The sequence below is a fragment of the Rhododendron vialii genome, chromosome 12a, assembly GCF_030253575.1.
Source record: "Rhododendron vialii isolate Sample 1 chromosome 12a, ASM3025357v1".
NCBI classification, from domain to species: Eukaryota; Viridiplantae; Streptophyta; class Magnoliopsida; order Ericales; family Ericaceae; genus Rhododendron; species Rhododendron vialii.
Genome location: NC_080568.1, coordinates 24981356 through 25007717, shown reverse-complemented (window position 1 = coordinate 25007717; position 26362 = coordinate 24981356). Strand labels below are relative to the sequence as shown.

At 37.4% G+C, this 26362-nt stretch overlaps 2 protein-coding genes across 2 annotated transcripts; both read left to right on the top strand.

Annotated features, from left to right (window-relative positions):
• Window positions 1-9330: 9330 nt before the first annotated feature.
• LOC131311607 (phosphate transporter PHO1 homolog 3-like) lies at window positions 9331-14947 on the top strand. Its single transcript, XM_058339107.1, has 13 exons — window positions 9331-10021; window positions 10374-10722; window positions 10817-10865; window positions 11402-11473; window positions 11618-11747; window positions 11888-12008; window positions 12372-12630; window positions 12748-12852; window positions 13093-13137; window positions 13225-13374; window positions 13654-13932; window positions 14347-14483; window positions 14615-14947. The coding sequence occupies exons 1-13, from the start codon at window positions 9439-9441 to the stop codon at window positions 14712-14714; spliced, it is 2379 nt and encodes a 792-aa protein (XP_058195090.1). The 5' UTR covers window positions 9331-9438; the 3' UTR covers window positions 14715-14947.
• Window positions 14948-18255: 3308 nt separating this feature from the next.
• LOC131311688 (uncharacterized) lies at window positions 18256-19247 on the top strand. Its single transcript, XM_058339230.1, has one exon. It carries the CDS (start codon window positions 18370-18372, stop codon window positions 18979-18981), a length of 612 nt encoding a protein of 203 aa, XP_058195213.1. The 5' UTR covers window positions 18256-18369; the 3' UTR covers window positions 18982-19247.
• Window positions 19248-26362: the final 7115 nt, after the last annotated feature.

The window sequence follows — 26362 nt, the reverse complement described above, 5'->3', positions numbered from 1 at the left end:
GGCTGACCAAGAAATTACTTTGGGCCCCAAATGCACATGATAGCCACATGTAGATCTCCTATTTGTGGGTAGACCTTAGTCAGATAATCCTTTTGTTTCACTCCCGCTCTCAATCTTCGCTATATGCTCGTGCTCTCAGTCTGCCGGAACCAATAAAGGTTGCTAAGGAATTGGATAGGATCACGATGACAGGATGGGAAGTAGATTCCAAGTTGCGGGTAGTCGGGTAGACTAGCATTGATAAAATCAGTAATGGCTAACTCGCCAATTAACCACATGTCCATTTTTAGGATACCAGTAAAGGAGAAAGGTGGTTTGGGAGTAGAGAGAATATTAGGGAATGAAATGAATGATTCTTCGCCTATAAATGGTGGTGGAGGTTTGCAACTGAGAGGAACGCTGTATGGAGGAGGAAACTCATACAGTATGTATGTGTGATAGATATGAACAGAATGGAAATTGCTGGTTGCCGAAGATGGATTTGGAAAGAGGGATTTTCGGCAATTTGGGGCCGCGAGACATTCTAATTGTGGAACAAAGGAACACTACTACTACTACTATGTTTTAATCTGTTTGAGAATAAGCTGGGGCTTAGAATTGGCAATGGCATGAGAATTAGCTTCTGGAAGGATGATTCATGGCTGGGGAATTTATAGCAAGAAGAAATACTAATGGGTCCTGCCTGGTGCTTTAATTTCAGAAGGGGTATTACATATTACTATTAATCCCCAAGAAGTCCGTGCGCAAAGGGGGAACCAAACACCGGGTAAGAGTGGACCCGAATTAGCTAATCTCCCAAGACCCTAACCCCTTCTTTGCTCTGTTTGTATCCGCATAAAATATTTGTAACAAACGCTTACCGGGTCATTCCCTTGTACTAATTCAAATAATTAGATTCAGCAAATTCGGCAAATGGGAAATTCTAGTCCTCAGAAGGGGTGGGGAAAATGGCCAAATGGGCCTCCTAGCCTGCATAGAATCTTCAAAAATAAATAAAGTGCCTAGCTATAGTGTAAATGGGAACTTTTCTTCAACTAAAAGTGGGTTACTGTTCTGTTCAAAAATAAAAAGTGGGTTATTGTGTGTTATTCAATGAGCACGTTGAAGATTTTGTTGGAGTGATTCAAGAATATTCATAACGTACAATGCACCAAGACAAAGGTCACGAATATTGAACGCAGCCAGACACTACAAAAATGAAGTAAAAGAACGTCCCAAAGCAATTTAAAGGGCAAAGAGAAATGGGGCAGAGGTTTTGTGAGTATAAGAAAGGAACACGCTAAAAGCAGTCCATTGGACTGTCATTAAGGTTTAAAAAGTGTATTGAAATGTGTGAAAATCGTATAAAAGTGTGTGGAAGTTTATCAAAAAAGAAAGATCAAAAAAGTGTAAAAAATACATTAGAGTCTGTGTTATTTTGTCTTTTTCTTAGCCTATTGACAACCTAGTGGACTACTGTCGATGGAAGGATCAGAAGAAAAAAAAGAAGTCAGGAGGGGTAAAGAATAGCTAGGAAGATCACTTGTTTTCTAATAGTTCGAATATTTACCTGTTAGCTAGTTTTTTATGGTACTAATACCGGTTCGGAATCGAATCTCCAAATCCATGTAATTTTGGTGTGTTTTCAATTGTCAATTCTTTTTTGTGACGACCCGTATTTCTACGTTGTCTAAAAAATAAAAAAATGCCTCCAAATGATTACAATTTACAAGTCTCCAAAACAATATGCAATGATGGGCAGTAAAATCCACGAAAAAAACTTTGCAATCTCCAAATAAAGTAAATCATAATGCTTTAACTTGGCTGCCTTGAACTTGTCATATTAATTACGTGGGAGTATACACACACAAAATATGTAGTAGCTCAAAGTCAGTGAATTTAATGTGGAAAACGACATGGCTAGCTTGATTTCTCATACAAGACCTCGTGCTCGGCTTTCCTTGGTACATGAACAGTGACCGAACATCATGACCCCCTCAACCATTGTCTATTTGGTATATTTCGGGGGACTGTTAGGCCGTGCTTATTCGTTCATGTACCAATTCATTCCATGACATTTCATTAATTCACAAATATCATGGTCAATGAATAATAATAACAATTTCTTGTTTCCAAGAAAACTTCACGTAATCCAAAGATAGTATGGGATCAAATGAAGAGCACAAATTTACGATGATGAGAAAAATACTCCGGAGGTGGAAAAACATATTGTATACTGTCACTAGAGATAATTGGTACACATATTTGTTACAACGAACAGTACTAATTAAAATATAGTCTATTATTTTGAAACACAATTTTAGTCTCCTAAGACACAATAAATAACTACGAATATGAAGGTGACCACATCTGATCAATAATACTACTGTTATTTCGAAGGTAGCATATGGTGTGCACTCACCAAACGATGTGATTAATGTTGTATAACGTGCCATCACAATGTGATACTCATGTTTCATTACCATATCGTAACACATGTAATTCACCTGCTTTCATTTAATGATACATATATGATAAAGTAAATTGCTAATCCCCCCTTAACACACACACACACACACACCCTCCCTTTTCCCATTCTACCCCCCCCCCCCCCCCCCCCCCCCCCCCCCTCTCTCTCTCTCTCCCTTTCCTTTCTTTTCAGTTTCAGTTTCGTTTTTTTTTTTTCATTTTATTTTCAGTTTCGTTTTTTTTTCATTTTATTTCCTTTTCTTTCTTTCCAGTTTGAATTTTTTTTTCTCTTTAATAATAGGTTCAAGTCTAATTCTAGGCTTTGTAAAGTAATTGAGAGAAAAAAAAAGTGTTTCAATTATCATGTTTATCCGACTGTTTTATTTTTATTTTTTTGTCCTTTATAGATTAAAAAATATAGTTACTAAAATAAGTGTTTCAATTTTCAATCCGTTTGAACCGGTGCAAAGTTGTTATTTTTCTGATCATTTCATCCTAAATGGTCCTAATAAATTTTTGGCTCCAAAGCCTTTCAATGGACACCCTAAGAGAGTTTTGAAACTAAATAATGAGTCTTAGGGTATTTGTTGAAAGGCCTTAAACCAAAAAATTCATTATGACCATTTAAAATAAAATAAAATAAAAAAAGATATTTGCTCTGATTTAATTGAATTGAAAATTAAAGCACTTAATTCTTGAATTATATTTTTAAATATACAAATGGTGTATTTATAGAAATTAAATAAATAAGGTATAAGTAATTAAATAAAAAAATTAATTAAAAAGTAGGAGGACCCGGAGGCTCAACTGCCCTCATTAGTACAGTAGTCCATACGAAGCCCCTAAAACGTTTCTGTTTTAGTTATAAAAAAAATAGAAACTAGCCATTTGCAATCCTATGGAGTAGAGACGTGATTTGAAGCAACATACTACTGAATCAGTTAAGAGAATTTATGCTAAATAATGGTTAACAAATTTATTAAATTGTACTATAATTAAAAAAAAGTAATCCTAAACATAACATTTGTATTTTGGATTAGTATGTCGTTTGCAAAATATATTTTGTAATTAGTTCCCGAACACTAATTGTAATTTTAATTGAAAATAGAATTTGAGTTACCCAAAAAAAAATAAGAAGGGAGGTAAATGGGAAAAGAAACAAATAAAGAAAATAATTGAAAAATAAAAAAAAAGATTCAAAGTGGAAGGAAATAAAGAGAAAAAAAACGAAAAAAAAAAATCCAGCCCAAAAGAAACAAAAAGAAAATAAAGAGGGAAAAAGAAAAAGAAAAGTAAATGGGCGGAGGGGGGAAGCAGAAGAAGAAGGGAGGAAAAAAAAACATAAATAGAAGAAGGGAGGAGCAGCAGGAGAACGGGGGGAGGGGAGGGGGTAATATGGGAAATGGGGTGTGGGGCCGGGGGGCTGGGGTGTCGTGGGGGGGTGGGGGTGGGGGAAGCAGCCCTCTATGATAAATTACATTCAAATCCCTGGAATTTTTCAAGATACACTTCATTTTCAAAATTTATTACACAAGACTTGCATTCATGGGCATGAAAACCCAATGCTGTGGACAAAGTCTATGAAGTTAATGGGTAATATGCCCTACTATACTCTGATAAGACTTGATGAATGAAAGTCCAAATCCTTCACCTCAAGTGGGAGAAGTACTAATGGTTCAGTGTTATGGTTAGGCCTTTCAAAAAAAAATGGTTAGGTGTTCTGGGATTGCGGACAAGAAAGAAAGAGATCGATGTAAAGAGGGCTAAAGAAGACCATGGCTGTAAGTCGGAGATGATGCAATATCGTGCAAGGAAAGTAGAAGGAGCGATGCCATGCATGGTGATTCATCGTAGCAAAAGCCTTCGGTTAAGAACTCAAAGAAAATTACAAAGATAGAGCCGATGATTTTTTTGTTGCTTTGTAAACCATTTGAAGCGATTTGTCATTCAATCTAATGTTTAGTTAGGGACGGAGGCGGCTGCAGGATTTTAACTCAGCGGTTACAAATTGGTATACATATTTGAGCACTATACAAAATAAATACATTTATTTCGATTGAAAACTTATCGGGCCAAGCTTGTAGTATTATTTTGTTGAGCTACATGATCTACTTGCTCACAAATTTAAGTGAGTTTTCATTTACTCTGGCTTTAGACGAACGATTTAGTGTCGACAATGTAAAAGAAATATCATACTATATATAGGCATAATTATACAAAAAAATATATACTCGGGGTCACTTGAACCCCCTTAAAATCTTAGTCGAGCCGCCCCTGGTTGAGGAGGCGGATGTTATAAACTCAAAAATGGGGAGCATAATGTATTTCTCAAAAACCGCAGGGGAGGTTAGCGAGAAATTTTGGATGCAAATCAGGTACCATGTGGTCCCCGTGTATGGAGGAGGAAACTCATGTGTGTGATAGATATGAACAGAGTGGAAATTGCTGGTTGCCAAAGATGAATTTGGAAAGAGGGATTTTCTGTAATTTGGGGAGACATTCTAATGGTGGAACAAAGGAACACTACTACTACTATGTCTTAATCTGTTTGAGAATAAGCTGGGATTTAGAATTGGAAATGGCATGAGAATTAGCTTCTGGAAGGATTCATGGCTGGGGAAATATTGTTCTCTCTATCAGTTTGGAATTTCCAAGGCTATTCAGTCTTGATTACAGAAAAAGGATGAGATGGCTGGGAAAGTTATAGAAAGAAGAAACACTAATGAATAATGGGTCCTGGTGCTTTAATTTCAGAAGGGATATTATATATTTTTATTAATCCCCAACAAGCATTGTGCAAACTTTGTGGTAAGTGCCCAAGCAGTCCGAGTGCAAAGGAGGAACCAAACACCGGATAAGAGCGGACCCGAATTAGCTAATCTCCCAAGACCCTAATCCCTTCTTTGCCCTGTTTGTGTCCACGTAAAGTATTTGTAACAAACGCTTACCGGGTCATTTCCTTGTACTAATTCAAATAATTAGATTCAGCAAATTCGGCAAATGGGAAATTCTAGTCCTCAGAAGGGGTAGGGAAAATGGCCAAATGGGCCTCCTAGCCTGCATAGAATCTTCAAAAATAAATAAAGTGCCTAGCTATAGTGTAAATGGGAACTTTTCTTCAACCATAAAAGTGGCGTACTGTGTGTTATTCAATGAGCACGTTGAAGATTTTGTTGGAGGGATTCAAGAATATTCACATCAATGCACCAAGACAAAGGTCACGAATATTGAACGTAGCCAGATCGACACTACAAAAAAGAAGCAAAAGAACGTCCCAAAGCAATTAAAAGGAAAAAGAGAAATGGGACTGAGGTTTGTGGGAAAATAAAAAAGGAAAACGCTAAAAACAGCCCATTGGACTGTTATTAAGGTTTAAAAAGTGTATTGAAATGTGTGAAAATCATATAAAAGTGTGTGAAAGTAGTAAATTGTTAATCCCCCATGACACACACCCCCCCCCCCCCCCCTCTCTCTCTTTTCTTTCTTTCTTTTTTTACCATTTGGTTCTTCTTCTTTTTTTTCCTTTTCTTTTCAGTTTCAGTTTCGTTTTTTTTTTTCATTTTATTTTCAGTTTCGTTTTTTTTTCATTTTATTTCCTTTTCTTTCTTTTCAGTTTGAATTTTTTTTTCTCTTTAATAATAGGTTCAAGTCTAATTCTAGGCTTTGTAAAGTAATTGAGAGAAAAAAAAAGTGTTTCAATTGATCATGTTTATCCGACTGTTTTATTTTTATTTTTTTGTCCTTTATAGACTAAAAAATATAGTTACTAAAATAAGTGTTTCAATTTTCAATCCGTTTGAACCGATGCAAAGTTGTTATTTTTCTGATCATTTCATCCTAAATGGTCCTAATAAATTTTTGGCTCCAAGGACTTTTAATGGACATCCTAAGAGAGTTTTGAAACTAAATAATGAGTCTTAGGGTATTTGTTGAAAGGCCTTAAACCAAAAATTTCATTATGACCATTTAAAATAAAATAATAAAAAAACGATCTTTGCTCTGATTTAACTAAATTGAAAATTAAAGCACTTAATTCTTGAATTATATTTTTAAATATACAAATGGTGTATTTATAGAAATTAAATAAATAAGGTATAAGTAATTAAATAAAAAAATAAATTAAAAAGTAGGGGGGACCCGAGGGCTCAACTGCCCTCATTGGCACAGTAGCCCCTACGAAGCCTCTAAAACGTTTCCGTTTTAGTTATAAAAAAAATAGAAACCAGCCATTTGCAATCCTATGGAGTAGAGACGTGATTTGAAGCAATATACTACTGAATCAGTTAAGAGGATTTATGCTAAATAATGGTTAACAAATTTATTAAATTGTACTATAGTTAAAAAAAAATAATCCTAAATATAACATTTGTATTTTGGATTAGTATATCGTTTGCAAAATACATTTCGTAATTAATTCCCGAACACTAATTGTAATCTTAATTGAAAATAGAATTTGAGTTAACCCAAAAAAAATAAGAAGGGAGGTAAATGGAAAAAGAAACAAATAAAGAAAATAATTGAAAAATAAAAAAAAAGATTCAAAGTGGAAGGAAATAAAAGGAAATAAAGAGAAAAAAAACGAAAAAAAAAATCCAGCCGAAAAGAAACAAAAAGAAAATAAAGAGGGAAAAAGAAAGAGAAAAGAAAAGTAAGTGGGGGGAGGGGGAAAGCAGGAGAAGAAGGGAGGAAAACAAAAAGTAAATGGGAGGAGGGAGGAGCAGGAGAAACGGAGGGAGGGGAGGGGGTAATATGGGAAATGGGGTGTGGGGCCTGGGGGGGGGGGGGGGGGGGTTGCGGAAGCCCTCGTGAAAGTATATCAAAAAAGTGTCAAAAGTGCATTAGAGTCTGTGTTATTTTGTCCTTTTCGTGGCTTATTGACAATCTAGTGGACTATCGATAGAATGATCCAAGAAAAAATAAATCGGGAGAGGGTAAAGAATAGCTAGGAAGATCACTTGTTTTTAATAGTTCAAATATTAACCTTTTAGCTAGTTTTTTTACGGCACTAAATACCGGTTTGGAATCTAAACTCCAAATCCATGTAATTTTGGGGTGTTTTCAATTGTCATTTTTTTTTTGTTTGACGACCCATATTTCCACGTTTTCTAAAATAATAAAAAAATGTCTCCAAATGATTACAAGTCTCCAAAATAATACAAAACGATGGGGAGTAAAATCCACTAAAAAAAACTGTACAATCTCCAAATTTGTCCTTCAATCTAATGTTTAGCTAGGGACGGAGGTGGCTGCACAAATTTCTGTACAAATTTGAACACTACAGACAAAAATATACAAATTTTCATACTCGGGGTCACTTGAACCCCCTAAAAATCTTAGTGGAACCGCCGCTTGTTAGGGAGGCGGACGTTATAAACTAAAAAATTGGGAGCGTGGTGATGTACACTATTTCTCAAAAACCGTACCTCAAGGGAGGTTAGCACTCAGTCTAACGATAGAAGGGACTTGGGAGTTTGCGAGGAGTATCGATCAACCCCGTGGAAGAGGCGACTAAATGGTCAATTGGATGGAGCTCATACAAAGGGAGAAAAGGACGAATTTGGGAAAAAGTCTCAACTACTTCTTCTAGGAGAGACAAATTGGTCAATTGGGTTGAGCTCCATGCACAGGAGAAAAAGGTCCCCCCAGAACACAAATTGGAGAAAAAGCCAAATGGACTACTTTTTCTTTCCTTCGTGATGTGGCTGGCTGGGGATGGCCTGGAAATGTCAAACAATGACGCCTTTCATTCCCTCGGAAAGGGTCCTTTGCTAGTTGTATCATCATTGTACATGCCTGGATGGAATAGATTATTTCAAACCCTGCGCTTTAATGACCTGCCCCCAAATCTCTTAAGTACTTTTGTCATGGAGTAATAAAAGTATCTCAATCAAAAACAAGCCGCGCCCGCCGCTGTCTTATAATCCGCGTGCGGGAGCGGAAGCTCGAGCGTAAGCGTTTATAAATCACGTCTCGAACTAATAAAATTTCTGAGAGCGAGAATTAAAAGCATAAGGCCAGTGCAAAGATTGAAAGTCGCCATCTATCTTTGTCCCTCTTTACTAAGGCCCGCCATCTGTTCATGTCTCTCATTTTGAAAGATTATGTTACCAAGGCCGCCATCTGTTCATGAGGGACGAAGCCAAGATTTTATCCTAACAATGACTGAATGTATACTAAAAAATAAGAAGATGCAACTGCAATATGAATATTCTTTGACTCTAGGAAAAAATAAAATAACATAATAAAAATTATAATAAATAATGTTTGCCATTTGCACACAGGGGACGAAAAAGATTAATTTAGTTTAGAATACTATTTTGAGTCTCCTTTCTTGAAAAAAAGAAGAGGATTTAGGACTAGTATATAGCAAAAAATAAGGAAAAAAAATCTAGCGGTGCCGAGTCTATATAAATTGGGGATAATTTTTTTAACATATAATAATTGCATTTTCCAAAATTCTTATGGTGGCGGCCGCCCCTACTAGACGCCCATTGGCTCCATCTTTACTCCAAATATCCAAACAAAAAACAATTAGTACTATACAACCACAAACACACACCAAAACATTTTATTACACACTCACCCATTTTGGTGAGTCCCACGTACACTAGATGCGTAATATGTGTGGACTCCAATGTAAATGTAATTGTGTTTGTACAAATGTTTGTGTAAGAATTTGTGGTTGTAGAATGATTCAAAAAAAAAAACAACCCTCCTCCCCCCTCTCTATCTTGTGTGTTAAATATAGGTCATTTCATTTGTGAGCCTTCCGAGCTTGCTTCCGCATGAATGGTCAGAGTTGAGTTATTTTTTTTAAGATATCCTTTCTGCATTTATATATCTCATCATTGTATCAAACCCAAGCAATAAAAAAACCTACTCCATATATACCAGGTGCCTCTTCTATAAATTCCTTAAACCATTCCCTCACCAATCACATTAGTCTCCTAACTGTTATTAGACCACTGAACTGAACTCCTTACCAAAAACATGAAGTTTGGTAAGGAATTTGTATCACAAATGGTGCCGGAATGGAAAGAAGCATACATGGACTACGATTACCTGAAAACCCTCTTGAAAGAAATCCAAAGATTCAAGCAGAGAACCGGACTACAAACAGTCCCGCCTAGATTGGGCCGAAGGCAAACGCTGTACAGGGCTTTCAGTGGCCTGACAAGAAGAAGCTACACCCCCCTGAGCCCGCCGCGCGCGTCCGACGTCGAAAACCAAGTCATTCTGGTGAATTCCAGCAGCAGCCAAGGGGGCAGGTTCGAGACCATGTTTCTCATGGCGGCGGACGAGGGGGGAGAGTACGAGCTGGTCTACTTCAAGAGGCTGGATGACGAGTTCAACAAGGTCCTTGATTTCTACAAGTCTAAAGTTGGAGAGGTGATGGAGGAAGCGGCTGTGCTGGACAAGCAGATGGATGCCTTGATTGCTTTCAGGGTGAAGGTGGAGCGTCCGGATCAGGAGGGGTGGTTTTTCGATCGCGAGGCCGAGATGAGGAGTCTGGCCTCTGGAGTTGCTGCTTCTGCTGCTGCATTGTCTGCTTCCACTCCACGCGGAGCTAGAGGTACTTGTAAACTATGTTTTCGTATAAAAGAACGAAACATGAGGAAAGATTTTCCATAATTTTGTTCAATATAAACTAGACGCATTTTGGGTGTGGCTCGCGCATACATACGTGTTTCAGTAAGGTTTTGGAAAACTTCATAATGTGTTCTTAAAAATCATCGTGTATGAACGATGCCAAATTCTCAAGGCATGAGATTTTGCAGAAATGTATTCGGAGATGGAGGGTCAAGAATTTTCAAAAACATCCTGTATGACCGACGCCAGATTCTCAAAGGCATGAGATTTTGCAGAAATGTATTCACAGATAGAGGGTCAAGAATTTTGATCTCCTATTCATACATAATGTGCAGGAAAAGCTCCCATGGTTGCAATAGATGAAGATGGGCCTAGCAGCCAGGGCCCGTCGGATGACTCAAGTGACGATAAAAGTGAAAAAGAATCAAAAACATTGATTCAGATGGCCAAACAGGAGATACCGAATAACATAAGGGCAATCAGACCGGCTCCACTGGAAATACTCAACCGTGTGAAAATGAACAACACCGCTGAGACTCCTCGTTCCACCATAAAAGGATTCCTCAGTATTCCCAGGCAGGAAGAAATTAAGTTCAACAGGGATAATCTCAAGAAAGTCGAAGAACAACTCAAGCGCGCTTTCGTTGAGTTTTATCACAAGCTTCTCCTTCTTAAGAATTTCAGGTAACAGAGAGAATTCGCTGTTTAGTCAAGAAAAAATGTCTGATTAGTTTTTTTAATAGAGCGGTATTTGATCCGTTTGTGTATGACTGGACAGCTTCTTGAATATACTCGCGTTCTCAAAAATCATGAAGAAATATGATAAGGTACATTCCTCTCTCAACTGTTAAGAGTTCTAATCATAAGGAACCGAAAAAACAGAATATATAGAAAATGGAAGGTAATCACATAAGATCGCGTGAATTTGTGTTTTAGCTTAAAACCCTGTTGTACGTATGGATGTTGATCTGTATAGGGATCTCACTACAAAGGATTTAACACATGATCCGATTTTGTACCCGTAAGTCTTATAAGAAGAGCGAGCATCCAAATACCCCTTGTATGAAAGAACGCCAGATATAGAACCGGGTATACATAAAAGCATCAGGTGGATGAGATGAGATAAAAACATAGTATATGGTTTGAATTCAAGACGAACTCCTCAAACCTTTTCATCTAAAGAATTTTCAAATCAGTACGTTGACATGATCAAGGCGAAGTACCTGTTGATCAAGCATAAAAGAGTGAGCTAGAGAAATTAAGAAAATAACCTTCTTTCGATCATTGTTATAACTGAAAATCGAAGTGAGACAGAATATTTTGGTTATTTTGCTTATAATGTTTCTGTATTTAATTGTTTCAGATTACTTCGAGAAAAGCATCAAAAGCTTACTTGAAGATGGTGGAGAAATCCTTCCTTGACAGCTCTGATGGGGTAATCGCGCGAATAACACAGACACAAATGTTATTTGACTTTCGTGGTTTAACAAGCTATCATAACTAAAAATGTCACAGCTTATCACTTAAACGAGAAAAACAACTGCCAAGTTTGATGATTAAATTCGACCATTTTTTTCAGGTTACAAAGCTTATGGACAGGGTTGAAGCCACATTCATCAAGCATTTTTCAAACTCAAACCGCAGAAAAGGGATGAGCAGCTTAAGGCCTAGAGTAAAGAAAGAAAGGCACAGGGTAACATTTTCTTTGGGTAAGATATCTAGCACACTACCTTAAACATGCTTATAGTTACATGGTTTATTAAGCAAAACTACTTCATCATATAACATTTGAATCACTTAATATGTTGGTCTTAACAAATCTTAAATCTCTTGACTGTAAAAATTTCAGGTTTCTTGTTTGGCTGCACAGTGGCCCTCTTACTTGCCCTTGTTCTGATTATGCGTGCACGCGATCTCCTAAATCACACAGGTCGGGATCAATACATGAGAAATATGTTGCCCCTTTATAGGTAATTTTGAACTCCCCCAATGAGGTTTGCATTAAGTTGTGCTTTTGTTTCTCCCTCTTAACCTTAAGTATATCTATTTCTGCACTTCCTCCAACCCGACTCAACAACTTAAAAGCGAATAACACAGCAATTTTAGACAGACTTCAATTTTTACTCTAAGACATAATAATTTCAAGAATTGATGTTCGAAAAGAGCATTAGGGATTTTAGACATGAAAATTGCAATTTGTTTGCCAAAGAAAAGGTTTGACATACTAAAAGGTAACTTTGCCTTGTGTGTAATATCCCTGAAATTTCACTTTCTTAGGTAATCTCAGCAGTTAGGACCACTTGTTTGACATGAAAAGTTTACTTCTTTTGCAGCTTGTTTGGATACATTACTCTCCACATGGTTATGTACGCGGCAAATATATACTTCTGGAGGAGGTACAGAGTCAATTACCCATTTATATTCGGTTTCAAGGAGGGAACTGAATTGGGGTACCGAGAAGTTCTCCTCCTAAGCTGTTGTGTTGCAGTGCTATCAACAGCAGCTGGTCTCGCGAACCTTGACATGGAAATGGACCCTAAAACTCAGGATTACAAAGCAATCACTGAGCTTGTACCTCTGGGGCTTTTAGTGGTAAGTTCTTCATGATCTAAGTCAACCTGCCTCTTTATTTATGCTCACTTCTGAATTAAGACTGCTCATTTCTGAATTAAGACTGCTTAAAATCTATAATGGTTTCTTTCTTTGCAGCTACTTCTTGTCATATTGCTTTGCCCGTTGAATATCATTTATCGATCAAGTCGATTCTTCTTGCTCGGTTGTTTGTTTCACTGTTTATGCGCCCCACTCTACAAGGTAAAGACTTGGATGATGGTGAGATATGAGGGGCGAAGTCATTTTGATTAAAAATAGGACGCAATCACATTGGTTACACGTGGAACACAGAATTTATTGCGTGCATGTAGTGTCATGTAAAAATATGGTTTCTATTTATTTGGGAATAAAAAACATAAATACCAATAGGCATGTGCGTACTTCTTATTTACCTGGTAACAAAAGGTTCATGAAATTCGAATAACATTTTGTCTTTTGTAGGTGACACTTCCTGATTTTTTTCTAGCAGATCAACTAACAAGCCAGGTGAGTTGAGAATTTATTGCTATGCTTAGTTTTCAATTAGTTCCTGTTTTGTCCGGGACATACAAGTTGATCATATTGTTGTTGTAGGTGCAAGCATTAAGGAGTCTAGAGTTTTACATTTGCTACTATGGATGGGGAGACTACAAGAAAAGACTTAATACTTGCCAAGACAATGATGTTTACAAGGCCTTCTTTTTCATTGTTGCTGCAGTTCCGTACTGGATTCGCCTCCTCCAGGTTACTCCCCTTAGTACTTGCTTGTAGTTCTTCCAAACATGTATTGTGTTGGTTTCTTGTGCTTTCAGAAACAAAAACAATGAAAAGATTACAACAATTCGTATTTATTATCATGTTTTCAGAAACCAAATACACTAAAGTGCAATAACAGTTATTGAAGACTTTGAAAACATCCATTCGAAATGTTCCCAAAATAGTTCGCCAAAGAAGTTTCCTGCACTACTCAGAGAATGAAAACAATACCAAACACCATTAATTAAACTTGGTTTCTTCTCCCAGTGCCTCCGACGCCTATACAAAGAGAGAGTTCCAAGGCAAGGATTCAATGGGCTGAAATACTTGTCAGCAATAGTAGCTGTTTGTATGAGAACTGCTTACACTCTCAACAGAGGAAGTCGCTGGAACCTGTTAGCTTGGATTGCCTCAGTTATTGCAGTAATCTTCGGTACCTACTGGGACCTTGTCGTAGACTGGGGGCTTTTCCAAAAGAATTCAAAGAACCGATGGTTGAGAGACAAGCTTCTTGTCCCACATAAAAGCGTATACTTTGCTGCCATGGTGAGTAAGCTTTTGTCTTGCATCATATTGTTTGGTGGCAAATTCGGCATTAATTTTGTATAACGCTCAGCGGAAACAATTTTGCCATAAAAAAACCCTCAGCATCTTTTTGATGTTTCCCAAAAACTTGACATCAAGCTTCGGAACCTTTCTGCCAAGGCTGGTATCATTTCGATGTGTTTCAATTCTTCCAAACGAGAGGTTGGTTGCCTTGGAGTCCATTGTAGTATCTATTCCCTACCCACGGTTATGCTCTTTGTGATCTTGGCTCATCCATGTACTTAGCTACTGAGTCCCAAATTTAATGTGTTTTGTGTGATCGCAACATCAAAAAGAATGTTTGGATTTTCCGGGAAACTAGTTCCATAAATCATAGTCTAAAAACTATTCTTCTGAAAGACTTCCTGAATGCAGGTTTTGAACATGTTGCTGAGGTTAGTTTGGATGCAAACGGTGCTAAACTTCAGCGTTCCATTCTTACATATACAAACTCTAACCGCACTTGTTGCAGTTCTAGAGATCATTCGTCGTGGAATTTGGAATTTCTTCAGGTTGGTTCATGATGCAATCAAAGATCTGCATTTTGTGATTTCAATCAGTCAAGAATTGGGTACTAGATTTCGTGATTGATCTTGTATTATATTGCATCTAAGCCAACAATTTTTCTTTGCTGATTGATTAGGTTGGAGAATGAACATCTGAATAATGTGGGCAAATACCGTGCGTTCAAAACTGTACCGCTACCTTTTAACTATGATGAAGATGGAGGCAAAGATGAATGAAATGAGAATTTTGAAAGCTTCAGATTAACTCTCACTTTTTTTTAACAGATTCTTTTTTTTGTTTGCTCGAGTGATCAGTGCTCCGGAATTCTTAGTCTGGAACAATGACGGAAGGGGTAGAAAATTTCGAATAACATTTTTGTAAACTCTATCAAGCCGTGCACTTTGCCAAATATACTTTGTATGTACATTTACGAACTGTGAAATGTATCTAATGTTCTGATTGCGTGATACCAGCAGTTTAGAAGTTCTAAGCCCACCACGGATCCAAAATTTCTTGTGTTAGATGCTGTTTCAAGTTTTTAGTGTCGAAAACAATGGGGAAAAAGGACGACAATTAAGTTGGATGCATTGACAAAGCATAAATGATGAAAACACAGGAGAGAAAGCATTATCAAGTCCTAGTTCACAGCATAGCATGGTTTTAGATGAAGGCCGTTATCGAGAAAGAACCCGAAATAGTGAATCAAGATCTATATGGAATTATGGATCCCTATCTTTATGCATTCCTACGGCTGTTTTGTCAACGGATGCCGGTATCATGTCGGCTATTATGTTACGGGATTTTGAACCTCCGATACCTTTATTTACCCATGTATCGGCCCGATATGATCCGACATGAGCTGATATACGACCGAATCACCGGGAAACGTAAGAGGATATACAGCACTATATAGTCTGCTACCTGCAAATGCTTCATGTCTTGAGTTTAAGACAATGCTGGCACTGGAAAGTGTCATACTATCTTTTCATTTTCATGGTCAGGTTCTGATACACAAACCGACAAGAACGGGCTCTCTCTCTCTCTCGCGCTCTGACCTCTCTCTAGAACTCCAAAAGTCACCGGCGATTTCCGCTTGGGTGGGGGGGGGGAAGACGGCCTCTTCCTCCTCCCCCGGGCGCTTCTCTCAACCTCCCCCTCTACCTTCTTCCTCTCTCCTATTTTATCCCCTTTTCTTGATCCGAGTCTCTTCCCTTTCGTCTCCTCTTCTACTGTCAGTTTCCGTCCATTGTTTTCATCTCTGTCCGGTCACCACTGCTTCACCCACCAGTTTCCATCTCTTGGGGATCCCGGTTTGGGCTTTTAACGGCGTGGACTCGCAAAATTAACAAATGCCAAAAAAAAAAAATTGAATAAAGACAAAACGTACACTTTTTCCAAAAGTTAAAAAAAAAAAAAGAATTAGTGGAACTGGCCTCAATCTTTCTTTTTTGAAGAGTGAGACGAAGTTTTCAAATTTGATAGAGTTGACTGAAGAGTGAAGAGTGAGTTTGAGGTACATTTCATATTAATCTTCATATTAAGCAAGAAAATAAGTTTGAAGAATTTAGTTGGAGTTGCTCTTAGAGAACATCTGTATCACCGTGGCTCTTTTGGCTGTTTTAACGAGCCAAAAGTGAAAAATTGCATGGCATCAGCCCGGTCATTGGCTCGGTCAATTTAGTATTTGCTACAGTGCGTCGGTAAGAAAAATGAGTATTGTAATATTATTTCAACAAAGAACAAAACCCTCTAGCTTCTCTGTTCCAACTTAACTTCCAAGGCTAAGCTGGAGCTCATTCTTTTATTAAAAGTTCACTTGTCGTAAATTTACAATTAATGATTTCCATTTTTTTGAATGCGACAATTTATGGTTTTCATAAGTGCTCAATAAGGTTCGATTGGAGTTGAGAATAAATCCCCGATCATTGATGCGATGACGACGTTTAAGGAATTCCTTAAGCTCAGTAGTTTCAGAATGAATCTCCTTATTCAAATATGACCATTGTAATATACCCGTTACGCCGTTATAATATAGCCGTTACGAAAATATGACCATTGAAATATAGTTGTTATGACTGTTGAAGTATAGCCATTACAAATATGACGCATTCGACTAGATCCAGTTAGAAAAATAACAATCGAAAAATCTGAAAAATAACATTTAAATTGAAAAATATGAGTATAGTAGTCACAATAGAGCCGTTGGAATATAACTATTGAAAAAATATAGCCGTTAAAAAAATATAGCCGCTATAAACTATGACATTTGTAAAATAATATAAGAAAAATTGACATTTCAATATTATGTTAGAAGAAATGAGAAATAATATACTTAATAGACTTTAAGATAGAGTTGAGAGTCTGATGCAGTAGACATTTTAGAAGTAACTATCTAAAGTAATAAAGTGGCTTTTTAATGTGTAATTTGATCTGAAATTTAAAGCGTCTGATACGGATGCTCTTAGCACCTCTTATTTGATATTGCTACCCTGAAATTCACTATCGACACACAAATAAAACTTATGTCACGCCAAATTTCGCTAACTAATGCCACAACAAATTTATGAATTGAATGACCCACCAAAGCGTCTGATACGGATGCTCTTAGCACCTCTTATTTGATATTGCTACCCTAAAATTCACTATCGACACACAAATAAAACTTATGTCACGCCAAATTTCACTAACTAATGCTACAACAAATTTATGAATTGAACGACCCACCAATAAAACTATGAGTCCTGCTATTGTACTAATGAAAGGGTGTACATCATTGTGTGGGGCCCACTATAGGTCCCACACAAATGATCTGGTCCGTTAATAAATTTTAAAATAATTTTTCTAGTGGTCTTGTAATAAATCAGCTCAATTGAATATGTGTAAGTACTTGATCCGATCTTCTAATTTTTCATTCAGAAATTATACAATGAAAAGTTAGAAGATTGGATCAAGTACTTACACATATTCAAATTGAGCTGATTTTTTGCAAGGGCACTCAAAAAAATATTTTAAAATTTGTCAACAGATCGTATCATTCGTGTAGAATCCATAGTAGGCCCCACACATCAATGTACACCATATGTACACTCTTTCATCTGTCACACCAATATGAAGTATGATGAAATATGATTATCCCACCCAATTTAATAACTCATTATGTAGGGGCGTTTCCACTATATTATTTGTATAGAATTTCTTGCTTTTTAGCAAACTTATTTCAACTAAACTACAACTTTTTGCATTTATTCAATTTTCCTATAACTTTTTACCTTTAGCAGAAATAACTTGACACAAAGTATTACAAATAGTATCCCATAATTTTCGCTTAGCGAAAATGCCACCTTAACTTCTTATCATCTTGTCAATTAATACATGGATTGAAAAAAAAAATTCAACTAATACATGGAATTTTAAGTGATGAATCAGGGGTTGTTCTTTTAAAAAAGCCACTGGCTTTCCCGCCAAAAATGAGCAAAATAAAGCCACATGAAGACAAAAAAATCAATAAGCCACTTTTTTCGTCTTTATTAAAAAAGTATTGGATTTCGATCAAAATTTTATACTTTTTAAATTCCTCTCGTCATGAGGATGTAATAATTTCCAAAAAAATGAAAATAAGCCAAGTGATACGAAAAAAATTTAAATAAAAATAAAAAATAAGCCACTTTAACTTATTTGTCTAAACACCCTGTCTATCAAATCTTGAGTTAAAGCTTTTGTCTGAGAGTCGTGTTCACCAAGTTCATTGAGAGTCTGAGACATTGACCCAGTCCAGTCCAGGGGAAAAATGGCCAAAAAAAGAAAGCAGCAAAATTCAGATAAAAAAAAAGTATTTTTTTTAGAGAGAGAGAGGGAGGGGTTTAAGGAGAAAGGGTTTAACAATAGCCGACCATGGGAAACCTTCTTTCCACACCTCCACCAAACCCTAGCGACAGAGCCACCACAACCATGGATTCTTCACCAAACCAATTACCCCAAAACCAACAAAACCCCGAATCATTGAAAACCCTAGAAGACGCACAAAACCCAGTCGTACAACAAGAAGAAGAAGCCGCCTCAGATCCCCCTCCAATAGACGACTCGTCAAAATCAACAGAAAAAGACCAAGATAGTAGTACTGTCAACGAAGAGGAAGGGGGAGGGGAAGAAGAAGAAGAAGGTGAATGTGGGTTTTGCCTGTTCATGAAGGGCGGCGGGTGCAGGGACAGCTTCACCTCTTGGGAGAAGTGCATCGAGGAGGCTGAGAAGGACGGCGAGGACATCATCGACAAGTGCGCCGACATCACCGGAGCTCTCAAGAAGTGTATGGAGGCCCATTCGGACTACTACGCCCCGATCCTCAGGGCTGAGAAGGCCGCCGAGGAGGAGGCTATTAGGGAATTGGAGAAAGAGAAGGATAAAGAATCTGCTTCAGGGTCGGAGGAGGCTGTTAGGGAATTGGAGAAAGAGAAGGATAAAGAATCTGCTTCAGGGTCGGAGGAGGCGAAAATTGAAGCTTCTTAATTGGGGGGATTTTGGTTGATTTGGGTTAGTCAATGATATGGGAGCTTTTTGTTTGGAAGGTGCTACAAAATTGAAGGATTCTTTTCTTTGAGGTAATTAAAAGGAAACTACTAACTAGTGATAATTTGGAATAAGAGTATGGAATATATGATCAATACTTGAATTGCCTGCCCTGTTCACATTGGTGAAAAATTGTCTGTGATGACAACTTGTTTTGTATCAAACATGGGTACTAACTGTTGAAAGAATGGGCTGATTTTGTTGGATTTGTTGCTTTTCTTTCTGTTGCTTTGAAAAATTGATGCTTCGTTTCTGGCCGCTCCAATTTCCAATAATCATTGTCGTTCCTCACCAAACGAATGACATATTTTCTAGAAATCTTAGCCAATATTCATGGTGTGATGTTGTTTCCGGTGCTAGGGGCGTGAGTAATATGTAATTAGAGATCCAATTGCACTGTTTTGGGGATGTGGGATTTTATATCTTGCATATGTATGCTGTTTGTTTCATGACCAGTTATTGTTTGGAATTCAGCTTGAGATTGACTAAATGTTCTACCAATCTCATGGGGCACTGTGGTTTACATTCAATTTGCATTTTCTACTATTTGAACTGATCTATTGTTGGTGGCCCAGATTGGGCTTTAGCATGTTTTCTTACCACTCTACGTTGCACCCCTTCTAACTATCATCCAGGTTGCTGCTCGTCGACGATTGTCTTGGTTTTCCCTATATTACATAATTTGGCAGGTTGCATTGACAGTGACACCCTTATAGAGAAGCACTTGGAGTGAATTTGGGGTTACTTAGGCCATTGTAAACTAATATTATCGATTTTTGCAAATTGTATAGAGAGAACGCTTGTGTATCCTAAAATAGAATGGCTATTTTTTTTATAACCAGATGTTCGGGCCAGCTTGCCGCACCTCCACTAATTCCGGGGCGCTTAAGTTAATGACTGGGCAAACCTCCAGTGGCCCCAAGGTTTGGAATGCTTGGCCATCATCAAATAGAAGGGTTTGATGAAGAAACTGGTTTACCTGTTTTTATTTGAAGCATTTCTCTTAGGTGAGAAAATAACAAATTAGGACTGAAGGAAAAGGATAACATGTAAAATTGATTACTCGTGCAAAATAGGCATTATCAAAAAGTGAAGAACCTAACTGTCTATGCAGCTCCATTCCTTCTAACATGTTTTGGGCATATAAAACCTGAATTTGAAAGATTTGACTGCGCATTAGGTGCTCATACAATTTTGTTTTTCTCTACACGAATTTGAGCATAATAAGCCTGACAAAGTTTTAAAGTGCCTTTGCACCTTTTATCGGCCTTCACTAGATAGATATACTCTATGAAGCACCTACGACACTCCTGGAGGTCACCCTATCCTTGTTAGACACTATGGAGGCACGCGGGGACATGTATAGGACACGCTATTAAATTATAGCCAAGGACATGTTGGCGGGTGCCATGTGATGTTTATGATTTTCAAAAGCTTTCTTGGGGAAACCATAATCCAAATATTCAGTGATTACAATTTATGTTTGCATAACTAACAAATATAAAAAACATTGCCGTGTCGCCCCTTCCGTGCCCGTGTCCCCGTTTTTGTAGAATTATGGAATTTATGATGTTCTATAACTGTGTCCATGGCTCCAGCCGTGTCCATCTATGTATCCGTGCTACATAGGAATCTAGGATATACTCATTAATTTGATCGTTTCCTAGGAATCTAGGCTTTACGTTTATGAATTCTATTAGAGCATCCAACTCAAAACCAATTGGCAATGAATGAAGAGGTTGCCTAGGCTCATGTACTAGTTTTTGGAGGAGATAATTGGGCATTGTGGATGTACCCCTGCTTCTAAGATTTCCTCAATTTTTACTTTGAACTTTCCGTCTGAATTCATTCTTCAATTCTTTTGGGAGTCGGACACAATAGAGCTTAAGAGTATCTTCATCTACATTAATCAATTGACCTCAAATTGACTAATTTTCTGAAAGTGGACAAGTTCCAGACACTGTATCCAAGTGAACCTCTCGAGGCTGGCTGGCTGCCTCCCCATCCCGTGGTTTTATTTGGCTAAACCATCTTTGCATCCAAGTTGACTTTATTGTTACGTTTTGTCTCCAATCTCTAACCATCTTCGCATTCAAGGATGGCTGCCTCCCCACCCCAATACTTCTGAAGTCCATGTTTGATAACCCCTCTAATACCAACTCTTCTTTAAGTTCCTCCATGGTAAGCTTATTGTGTGGTTTGGCTACTGCACTTTTGTATAGCCAGGCATCATATTTGTCGGCATTTTGAAGTATGCAGATTCCTATCAATTCTCCTGAGGATAATCGACACCTTCAGTTAATGCCTGCATATAGGATTTGCCCCTCGTACCAGAGTTGTCTCTCTGCTCTCCAAAACTTCTAGCTCCATCTTTACTAGCCCCTTCATGATGTGGCATGCTTATTAACCGGCCCGAAGGGGTTGGCCTAGTGGTTAAGGCCTAGGAATTTGGGGTTTGCTTCCTCCTAAGGTCTTAGGTTCAAAACCTTTCAGGCGCTATCAACTCCTTTGGGGCCACTCCATATAGAGTTTTGCTTTGCCTTCGATTGGGATCCCCGTAAGTGGGCGGTGAGATTGGTCCCCAAGATTAGTCGAGGTGTGCGTAAGCTGGCTCGGACACTTGAATTATAAAATTAAAAAAATGATGTGGCACGCTTTACTTGATTCGTTGTGTTTCTCTGCTGCCTCTTGTATTTTTCTTCCTGTCCAAAGCTGGCAACCATAACAAATAGTGTCTTATCTCCCTCCTTTTTAGCCCATGTCTGAGAATAGCTATATCAGCAGAAACATGGCAGTCATAACGAACAAGGCCTAATTTATTACCACTAGCTCTGCTCCTTTTAACTGGTAGGAGTATAATGAACACCTCTTTCACCACCCCATAATCGTAAACATTCTTCTTAACCAATCATGGCTTGCATCTTCAGGAAGGTTATCCACGACACGTAGAGCATGAATAACGGTTGTTTTTCCTCCTGAGCTCTGTGATTGACTATAGTCAATTCTCCATTGATGACCTCCTTGCCTTCTCTCCATCCTAATTTCTCTTTGCCATTAATGATGAAGATGTCATAATCTCTATACAAATGTTACTAGTTTCATAGAAAACGTAATGAATTTTTATACAAAATGTTAGGAATTCAAGGTGATTAAAGGACATGCATACCGTACACACCCTTATATTGTAGCTTTTGGATCAATATTGACACTCCTATTCACGTGTTCAAATTTTACACGATAGTTACTCTACCAAAATAGGAGATTGATAGTTGATAATAAGATTGCCATGACCATAAGTATAACCATTTGCCACCAATTAAACCAATGTAGTAGCATGTATAGACATCATTTGACCCGCAAATAGTAGACACGTGCAAGCGATTTTGTCTATTCCTTGATATCCTCAAGTTTTTTTTTTAAATCGACGAAGGTCAGTATTGTTAGAATAGTTAGATTAACACCTTTGAGGATGGATTGATCATTGATCTATTTACCTCTTTTCTCCTAGAACATAAGTGCATCTCTGATGTCGTCGGGCAATGGCCTCTTGGCTTTTCTTTCCTCAAGTTGCTTTCAATTATTGCTGTTATGGATATACTTTATATGGTCCTTTTTCTTGTTTTATCTAATCAGAATCCATTTAAAGTTGGTGATGGTGATTCTGCTTTGCACAATGAACACTTTTTAATGTACTATTAATTTAAATGGTTTTCTAGTGCACACTCTGCATCCAATATCTGGTTTGATCCATCAATTTTAGAACAGTTGAGACCATTTTCGCACATGACACCTGTATATTCAGGTGAACTACTGTCGGAATGGCCTGTGTTTTTGACAAAAACGAATCAAAACTCAAAATTTAGCAGAAGGATCCGTATCCTCCTAGTGGACCGGGTGAGATAGTCCATGTATAGACCATCAATTGTTGCAATGAATGGTTGAGATTTGTTTAAATATTCTTCCATGCAAGAGTTAACTCTTCCAAACCGGAATTTAAGGGTGCCAAATTCCATAACTGGAATTTATGTATATATTTTTGTTACTGTGCATTTTCTGCCGTTTCATTGTGTGATGAATTTTGATATTCTCCTCTTTACGCATTCAAACAGGGGTACGTCCTTAGCTCCGCCCATACATGTTAGAGTATGTAGTGCATGGTGAAATGGGAGGCTTTATACTTGGGAACATCGTATCATAGCCTTTAAATTTGGGAACAGCGCGGTAGCCATGTCAATTTGTTGCTTGTTAGGTCACCTTGCTATGTGTGGCTCATACAAGCATAACAAGGTTCAGAAAGAACCAAAATATGAAAGAATACAAGTATACAACTACGCTACGTAACGATGCAACATAAAAAATAAAAAATAAAAACCAGACACACACTCACTTTATTATTTGGAAATTTCTAAAGATTAGGAAGGTAATAAAGCCAATTGAGTCTGCATCATAGAAGTTGGCTTCGAATATGGTCTCTCATGAAGTTATCAAAAAAGAATATTATGATCTCATGAATAAGATGGCAATTGAAGAATCACCGGCGGCTAATCTCTGTCACTATTTCAGGAGCCCCTTCACAAATTTCGTCAAATTGATACTCTACTCAAGGGGCCTTTTCCCCTTCACAAATTGATACTAGAAGTGCTAAAAATACTAAAAATACTCGAGGGATTCCCCCCCCCTCCTATTTCTGCCATCTACATCTCTCTCACTTTAAAAGGGGAAGTATCTAGCTAGCTTGCTATGTAGGACAGCAATTCACATAATGCATGTTGCTGTTGAGTGGGGAGTAACTGTTTTTTTCCAACTGTCCTTGTCATTGCCATTGTGTCATTTATACATGTGAATTTTCTCACCAAGTCACCGATAAAATTACTATAAAGTATATTCATGTATCTATAACAGAGTAAATTACTGAAACGCACCTGCGGCTCCAAGAAATTATAGCAATGTATCGATGGATCACTTTTTAAATCTACTAGCTCTACTCGCCAATTTTATAAATATGAACTCTCATATACTAGCATGAGCAGTGTCACCATAAGTACATATTTTTTTGCTGGACAAGTTTTTGTAATTCGCAACTGTTGGATAATAGCCTCACATCAATGATATAAAACACGCGCGCGCGCGCGCACACACACACACACACACACACACACACATATATATATATATATATATATATATATATATATATTTCTTAGTGTATGTCACAATCATTCATCTGTTGATCTCTGATACAGTTATATGTAGTATTACTCTGTATGTATTACATCCTTGTCATATGCTTTTTTCTCATTAATTTTCATTTACTTTGAGTGAGAGCTTGCTTTGGGCAGTTGGGTGTTCAATTATGAACCACCAGAACTAATAGATGTTTATAATGGTTTGGGCTGGGTCTTCAAATAATTGCTGAAAGAAAACAAGTATACTAAAATTAAATATGTTAAATAAAATCATGGCGTTAACATGCACACTCATTTTTGGTTGTACGTAGGGCCATCCGTGCTTTTTTTTTTTAAAAAAAACAACAGAAAAGAATTTAATAACTTTTGAATGCAGGATTGCATAGATTGAGCAAATTAAACGAGCACCCCAACAAAGTTGGCATTCAAGACTTACAACAATAATCTCTCACCTTGGCCCCAAGATTGAGCAAATTACAACACAGTCGGTCAGAAACCAACCGGACACAACAAAAAGTCAAGAACCAAACTAAAAATACAATTAACACAGTTGCTGAAACGTATAAACATGTTGAGCTTCTTCAGGGGAATTGTTGGTTAGAAATTCAAACAGAAAAGACTAGAAAAAGGGGAACTCTTTTTATCCGAAGTAGGAAGGGAAAGATATTTGGGCTTGTTTTTGTTGGTGACACTTTTTCCAGTGGAAATGCTTTTTATTTTTGGAACGTACGTACTATTTTTCCCTTGATGCAGATACTTCAGGAACATGCACTAGATTACCCTATAATCGTAGAGAACTCAGAGGAAAATGCATTGCTTTGAAGGTAGAGAGACACACGTCTCTCCTGGGCGGAACTATTTCACGGCCGACCTTTATTTTTCGAAAGCCTAAAGTGAAAATTAAAGATGATGTCCTTTTTGTTGGACTAGTAGGGTACCAAAAAAGAGGGGCTCGAAAAATTAGTAATTTTTTTGAACCTAAAACTGCCGGACCTTAAATTTTAGCTTAGCTCTCACAGACACACCATAACCTTCTCTTTTTTTTGACCTTTAAACCTACACTCTGCAACTGATCACTTGCTATGTCTTGTTGATACAGAGAATTTTGAACTCATTACACACCAAAGCCACCCTTTTTCTTTTCTTTTTTTTTCTTATCATTGACCATAACAAAGCAAAGCTCGTGAGTGGTTTTCTTGCGGAAGTTAGGTGATAAGTTCAAAATTCTCTATCAACAAGACATAGCAAGTGATCAGGTGCAGAGTGTAGGTTTAAAGGTCAAAAAAAAGAAAAGGCTTTACTTTTATATAAAAGAGGGGCCCGTAAAATTCATAATTTTTTCAAGCTTAAAGTTGCCGCTTGCCGCACCTTAAATTTTAGCTTAGCTCTCAGTTACACACCAAAGCCCTTTTTTTTTTTCCTTTGACCGTAACAAAGCAAAGCTCGTGAGTGGTTTTCTTGTGGAAGTTTGGTGATGTAATTATTGAGTTCAAAATTCTCTATATTATCAATAATACATAGCAAGTGAGGTGCAGAGTGTAGGTTTAAAATTTTCAAAAATGTTGGCAAACATGACACTCGGTCTATGAAAAGAAATGAATGGTCTAGATTCACAGTGATTGTGAGTCACGAAAGAAAATGAATGGTCCAGATTCACAATCACTGTGAATCTGAACTTTCTTTCATGGACTGAGTGTCATGTACCGTACCAGTACTCTTCTAAAGTTTTTGCGACATAGATTGATTGAGAAACATAGTTGTAGACACCCTAATCTGGGCTTCCGAATAATCTTTAAGTTCTCCAATGATGAAATAAGGAAAAATATACCTTCAAGGCTTGGATTGTTGCTCCTTTGCTACTCCTTCACTAACGTCAAGAAAATCCCATTTTAAACGCAGAGGGTGGCTCCCGATTCAATTGCAAAAGAAAAAAATACGTTTGCTTTGTCAAAAATAACTTTTTCAGGACACAATGATGGTAAAATGGGCACACATTTCAATGTATAAAATATTTTTGAGTGAAATTAATTGGGTTAGAAAAATGACTCAATAAGTTTCCAATGCTTCGAACCGCGCTCAAATCCGAGTTCGGGAGTGTCTGAGGCGTCCCGGTAAAGTTTAATATGTTGTGTTGT